A 7305-nucleotide genomic window follows, 5' to 3' on the forward strand; every position below is an offset into this window, starting at 1 on the left:
GGGTTAATGGAAAAAGGAAATTGAAAAATGGTTAAATTAAAAAAATAGATTAATCAAAAATGGGTAAATAGATAAAGGGATAAATGAAAAATAGATAAATGAAAAAGAGAAATTGGGAAATTGATATGAAAAATAACTGAAAAATTGGTTTAAAGAAAAAGCTAAATTATTTATTTAACAATTTTTTTATTTATTTCACTCATTTTCTTCATTTTTTGATTTATTTTACTCATTTTTTATTTATTTCACCCATTTATTTATTTATGTAATTTTGGCTGAAATGGCTCTCCATAAGCTTGCCCCTCCTAGTGGAGTAAAGCTCCGAAGTCCCAATCAGTCAGTGTGGAGAAGTGGTTTGGTAACCTTTCACCAAGTCTTTGTTTCCCTTTTTTTCTGGACTTTTACATATTGTGAAATGGTTCTTGCTCACAATTCAAATTCATTTGAGTCAGATAAAGTGTCCATTATACATAAAGAGGTAGTTTTGACCAATGTCCTTTTCAACAGAGCATTTAAAGAAACTGGTAGATGTTAATGTGTTGTTTGCTCATCTTTGTGTTTGAACTTTGTCATTTGCTGTCATTTTACAGTAAATGATGCAAAAGAGAGCACAGAGTCAACAAGTTCAAGGCCTGAACATGTTGGCACCTAGCAATGCATAACAACAAAGCAAACTTTCCAAGATGGCTTGTAGCCATCTGGTAGCATTTCTCAATACCTTGCTACTGTAGTGACAGATTTTATAGATTATTGAGTAACATCACTGTCAGTGCTTCCAGTCAAATAACACTGATTTTGAAAGGTTCCCAGCATTCACATTCTAGCCAAATAAAAGAAGTTACAAAGGTCAGTTTGTTTTGGCTAAACTGGAGACATACTACGCAATTTGGTAAATTTTACTCCTGGTTTTTTTCCTCTGGGAACGTCTGTATCAGTCTGAAGTGTTTGAGGTCAGTCAGAAGGGGAAACTGGGGCAAGGATCTTTTAGCGGGAGATCAACTAAACTCTGGGAGTGTGAGACCTTGCCTGATCACACAAAGTCTCCATTTCTTGAAGGGAATCTGGACGAAGCTGGATAGAATAAACCTACCCAACTGCAAACCCACATTGTCGACAGACAATGAAACGAGGCTTGGACACTGCAAAAGCTGGAATCTAAATTTAGTCATTTTTCTTGAGCTTTAGTTGACTTGATAAATCCTGTCGTCTGTAATCCATCACAAGGTGCGGCTATCAAGTGTGTGACCCGTGACACTGGAACGGATGCCATCTTGTTCCAAAAACCCAAACAAAGACAGACACACCCTTACAATAATCCACTCCTGTTGAAACTTTGCTATTACAAATGTTCATGTGAAAGTCATCATCACTTGCAGGTTCAGGCTGTGTTGGTCAGTCTTGGTTCCTGCTCCGCTCTCCTGTTTTCTGTCCTCCTTCCACTTCTCCCTCTCTCCTGTCCCTCCATGTCTTTCTCTTCCTCCTCCTGTGCCTCCTGACTTCATCCTGTTCCTACATGTAACTCCACAGCCGACACTGTCCTTCTCTGCTACTCAACAGCAACAATGCTAAACTTTGCAGCATTTTTGCAAATTTATAGTATTAGAACACAAATTGAATACAAAAAAAAAATTACTTAGGAACATTGCTGAGCATGTAGGAAGTGGTTTATAGATTTTATTTGAGTTTTTCCAGCTGGTTAAAATATGTTTAAAAAAAGAGGAGGACCACTACATGCATTGTCTGTATATTCAAATATAATGTACTTCACTTTGAACATACTTTCTCCTAATATGCTTTCCTTTGCAACACAAAACTATATGCCGTTTTAGTTAATCAAGCAGATAATTTTACACACATATGGTGTAACATGGTTGATAGACTACCTTTAATGTTCAATGTGTCCAAAAACAAGTCTGAGATGGGATGGCAGAGCCGTGTTTAAACCACTAGAACTTAATTTTCAATCCAACACATTTCGCACTTAATTTAGAAATCAAATAACAAATAATGTCTTTTTTTGTTTGTTTTAACTAGGAAATTACTCTAGATAAAACACTAGGTTTAGCAAAGTAGCATTTAATTACATGTATTTACTGCATAAATTTGACCAAAACAACAGTATAGTATTGAAAAAGGATTTTAGTTAATTGTAGGACTGTAGGATGAAATCAGATTTTCACAAACAATTTAAAAGCCAGCGCTTTTTGGAGTCTTGGAATAAAACATCTGAATTACTAAGAGACACTTTAAAACCAAACTATTGAAAATCATGCTGTCTGAATCTTGCACCATTATAATCTTAATTTTATTATGCATCAACTGAGAAGAAAAACTGCATAAAATAATTAAATAAAAATCTTGCAAAAAAAAAACATAAAACATTTGGGGTTTAATTATTTTATTCACACTATTATCCATTTGCATGTGTACTTAAAACAAGAGACACTTCCTGCAAATACATTTGCATGCTCTTTGTAACTATTTTAGTAAGCAATACTTTAGACATTAAACATCAACTTATAGGAGCCCTTTGTTAGTGACAGTTTATATAAAGTATGATAATCTCACTTAACAAGTTAAAACTGTGTTTGGAGAAAAAAAAAACAATTAAGAAGAAGGATTTCAGAATAACTAGCAATGTAGCTAACTTTTCATTTTCTATTTCTTCATTATACATCCAAAGTCTACTAGCTGATCCTCCATGAGCTCCAAATCCATACAAACAGGGCGATGTATGTCAGTCTGGCACTCCTCTGGGGTCGGCCAGTACTCGACCCAAGTAGTCTCACCAATGATGTACCGGAATCTGAACACAGAAAATCGAATGATGCGTTTAGTTTCCACAAACCAGGATTTTGGACGGTTATGCTTTATTCACGGACCAAGTGGATCAGAGTATCAAAAATACATGTTACATGACTTCAAATTTTTATGAAATGTTTTAAACAAAACGTATCCCAAACTTTAAAAGTATTTTGGGTGTTTATTATCAAAGCTAGTTGAGTTCAATTAAAAATCATCTCACGATTCAAGGAGCTACACATTTCATTAAAATAACATTTTAAATCTTATCGACATGAAAACTGCTATGAGCCTCAATACAATTAATTAGTGAAAGTCTCCTGTCGATTTTCACCTAAAATATGACGACTTTTGGCTCTGCCATACACGACTTAGTCCTAATAGTGTCTAAACACTATTTATTTTGGGTAGTTGACAAGTAGTCTTTTAGAAAATTATGCATTTTCGAAAAATGTTTACTTGTAAAGTAACAAATTATACAGATTTAACAGAGAAACTAAATAATAAATATTGAAATGAAACCCATTTATCATTTAGTTAACTTGCTGAAAAATCTGAAATAATGTATAGTCTTAGGTTCAGCAAGAAATCCTATTTCCCTAGAAGTCAAATAAGCCTCCTCCTCGCCAGTTCTGAATCTTGAACCCATATAAACAACCCTTATGACATACAACACACTTACGAGGTGCCGACGATGTGAATATCAGCTGATGTACCCATGATCAGGTAGGTCTTGCCTGGTCTCAGATCTAGTGCCTCTCTGCAGTGCTGGTAAGTAAGGAACGTGCGGTATTGGTCCAGTGGACTCTCATCAGTAGTTCCTGGGCAAGAAAAGGTGTGTTGGAAAAGAGTAGAGTACAACATGCATTCAGGACTCGTTTATTGCCCTTAAAAGTTCATAGTTACTAACAGTAAAGGCAGATTTTCTTTGAATTCAAGCACAATCTCTTATGAACCTGAAGTAGATTAAAGTAGTAGTCCAAGAAATTTGTTTCTTTACACAGTATTGATATACAAACCATCAAAATAAACAGATAGCACCCACCGTTCTTAAAGGTTTGCAAAATGCGCACATTGTAGGAGTCGGTTGTGTAATTGTCAAAAAAATCCACCACAACCACTTTGTAAACTGAAATAAAGAAAATGTATAAGCTGTGATTCTCTCTCACTCAATAAAGCCTTTAGCAAAAAAAATTCCCTGTAATTCCACAATATAATAATAAACACTCTTACCAAAATCTATTTTGCTTGATTCTGTGGATTCACAAGCTTTTTCCAGACGGTTATCATTGCTGATTTTCTCTTTTCTCTGTTTGCTGCAGTTTTCTAAAAGATAAACAGGAAAGTAAGATACGTCTGTGAGGAGAGTGAGAGAGCAAATGTGTAATATATATTTGTAAAAACGGCTGTACGTCAATAATGTGTGTACATGCTGGATTTGAACATGTTTGAACAGGCCTCCAATACTGAGTGAAGAAAATTAACAACAATATCTTCAATACAAAACAATGAACTGAACTACAAAAAAAAAACTACAAGAAAAAATTTTATTACACTCCTTTAAACCCTATTTGTATCATTTTCAACAAAGTTTTAAAAAGGATAAGAAAGAAAAATGGTGAAAAGTGTGTTTCCAAATGTGTTTTAGCATTCCAGGTGAGTTGTGTTGTGTTTCATGGTTCATGATCAGCTCAGATAATTACGTTACCTTCAGCACATAGACATGCCTCGCTCTGGCAAAGCCTCAGTAACTCGCCACTTTTCCTCTGAGGACGGTAGAACTTCACACACCGTTTCTCTGAAGCAACTAACAGAGAAACGCATAATAATCCATGAAGGTATTAATGTTTTAAGCATTTATACATTTACAACACAGATATTGAATGAACTGCATGCTCTCTGTGCTTTTAACGCAGACATAAATATCTTGTGACAGTAATTTGTTCAGCCTGAGTTGCATGTGTTGTTGTTCAGAAACCCACTGTCATAGTACTCGTAGACTGACACAGCAGCTGGCTGCAAGAACTCCACTGACATGCTCTGTTCTATCCTGAAGGAGATCTCTTCAGGCCGGGTGTGAGAAACCTGTGAGAAGAGGTGGTCATTAATATCATGACAAGGGTGTGTTGAACCACATTTCACTTTTTAATGCTTGTGTACTTCAAATGATAAAGCTACAAATGCTCCAGATATGCTAACACAACCGCCAATGATGCGGTACGTTCAAAAGAATCACGTGGTTATTTTAGCGATTGCTAGGTTTGACAAATCTTAAAAACTGGAATTCAAATGTAAAACATTTTGATTTCAAAACAGCCAGAGACACATTCTTACCTTATTCAGATAAATGATCAGGGATCCCTTTTCTGACAGCTCCTTGTTTGCCTCATATTCATCAATGATGCGATCACGCCCTGTAGACAACTACACAACCAGCGGATTTAGAAAAGCTTGTGGTTAGTATTAGATCTGATTCAGGACCATTTATTTTAGCTCCCATGTTTGTGAGCGACTCTTACTGCATCCAGGTCATTTTTGTTAAATTTATAGCCTGTTGGTAAACCAATATCCAAGATTGACATGGATGCATTGCGCTCCGTGTTTTTGTACCTGCAAACACACAGAAACAAATGTACAAAAACATTTAAGAGTGTCACAGAATCTCATGAATGTCAGCAATGCCTCAAACAGTAACACAAGCTTTTAAAAATATTTACATCATCCCAGCTGAAAATAGGAAAATGCTTAGTTTTATATTTCATCAATAGGCCACAATATGACTTAGCCTACTTACCACCTCAGTGATACATGAGTCTATAATAGTAAGTGGCTAATTCTTTATCCTGCAGTGTTGTATGTTGTAGCTACAAGACTACTTTGCTTTTTTTGTACTCTTTCGGCTAATTGATGCAAGCAGTCATTTTTCTCTGAAGTATAGCTTGTATTTAGTGCTTTGCTCGTGTATTTATTGCCTCATTTGTGTTCAAATTTGATGTAAATTTGAGAACCTTTGTCTTACTGCACAAATGCTGTGTGGGTGCATCTCGATACAGACCCAGGGTCTTTATGGTGCTTCTTAGGCTATTCAGTACAGCATGAGTTGCTAATATTACAATTGCAGTCTTGCTGCATTGTGTGAACTTTAATAGCCAGATTGGAAGTTAAGGTCAGGATCAGGATGTTTTCTTCTATTGCGCCTTAGACAGCTTCTTGTTGTTATATGTTGTGTGTTGCACAAAATGTTTCAGTTTAGTCATAAAAGTGCTAAGTGAACTGACATTTAAATATGTTCCTATATAAAATGTTTTTAATTAAAATTTTATAAGCACATTTAACTGAGCTAGCATAACAATAAAGCAATGGCGGTACTCACAAAACTAATATCTTGAGCTTGTACACTCTTTTATTTTCTTCAGAGCTCACTGCAAAGAACCACATTTGATTACAGTTACATTGACAAAAAAAAAGGCAAGCAGGGCAGATACAACCAAACCCCAAATAATAAACCATTAAACAAAGATAATAGAGGGAGGAATGACAGTACCTTCAATAAGCTCCACTGTCAGGTCAAACATCTCACAGTCACTCTCCCTTTTTGTTGGTATTGCATAATAAAGTGAAACCATCTGAAGCACAGAAAAAAAAGAACTGTTGCAGCCTCAGAAAGTTTTTGATTACACAGCACAATGAATTTCAACCTGGATTTCTCTGGAGTAAACCAGCTCAGCATCTAATACTGACACAGCATCTTCAAGAGAAAAGGAATAATAGCAATTGAGTAGGACTGGGCCACATCATATTATTCACGATAATACTGATTAAATAAAATAAAATAAAATAAAATAAAAAATTAAAAAAAATAGTTGTTTTTTTCCCCGTGAATTTTATCGCGATGTGTTGATTTTACACCGTAAATACATCATACTGTCACCCATGCAGCAACATTCAAGTTGTAAAGCTGAAGGCAAACATGGCCGAACTACAAAGGAGGTTTTACAGTCTGGGCTGGACTGAATTTCACAAAAGTAGCTGCTATCTGCAATAAGATAAGGACATAGAGAAGCTTAAGAAGTGCTTTTTCCTGCATTTACTTATTGTTAATCAGACGTATTAAAAGGAAGATTTAATTTTAATAAGCTGCAGTAAAACTGAGTATGACACATCTTAAAGCTTTTAAAATTACTACAAGTAGTTACTGGATGTATATCTTATCTATTATATAGCTTATAATTCCCTGCATGCTCCAAAAAGGTCAAACTTTGTTAAAACTTTGCGAGGGAAAAGTTATGAAAATAAAAGCATTTACAGTCTCATTAGCATATAAATACAGAAAAAAAAATTCACAAACAATGAGTTATACTTACATTAAACATTGCTTCTCCTGTCCCTGTTGCAGTCACTGTGACATCCTTATTAATGCCTTCAAACTGTTGGGGAAAATGGGAAATTGCTTACAGAAGAAGAAAAAAATTATATATATATATATATATATATATATATATA

General features: G+C 35.0%; 1 protein-coding gene across 1 annotated transcript in view; it reads right to left on the reverse strand.

The window, feature by feature from the left end:
* Positions 1 to 2381: 2381 nt before the first annotated feature.
* The window catches only part of LOC106937002 (complement C3-like), a 25342-nt gene continuing 20418 nt past the window's right edge, over positions 2382 to 7305 (reverse strand). Inside the window, exons 33-43 of the mRNA XM_015018288.1 lie at positions 7167 to 7229; positions 6347 to 6428; positions 6176 to 6224; positions 5322 to 5412; positions 5137 to 5226; positions 4785 to 4887; positions 4511 to 4609; positions 4036 to 4128; positions 3848 to 3931; positions 3485 to 3623; positions 2382 to 2806 (exon numbers count right to left, since the gene is read on the reverse strand). Of these exons, the coding sequence (XP_014873774.1) occupies positions 2659 to 2806; positions 3485 to 3623; positions 3848 to 3931; positions 4036 to 4128; positions 4511 to 4609; positions 4785 to 4887; positions 5137 to 5226; positions 5322 to 5412; positions 6176 to 6224; positions 6347 to 6428; positions 7167 to 7229 (1041 nt within the window). The 3' untranslated portion in view covers positions 2382 to 2658. The remainder of the gene's footprint in view (positions 2807 to 3484; positions 3624 to 3847; positions 3932 to 4035; positions 4129 to 4510; positions 4610 to 4784; positions 4888 to 5136; positions 5227 to 5321; positions 5413 to 6175; positions 6225 to 6346; positions 6429 to 7166; positions 7230 to 7305) is intronic.

Source organism: Poecilia latipinna, unplaced genomic scaffold, assembly GCF_001443285.1.
Source record: "Poecilia latipinna isolate Pla-1442-1.1 unplaced genomic scaffold, P_latipinna-1.0 Scaffold2261, whole genome shotgun sequence".
Lineage (NCBI taxonomy): Eukaryota > Metazoa > Chordata > Actinopteri > Cyprinodontiformes > Poeciliidae > Poecilia > Poecilia latipinna.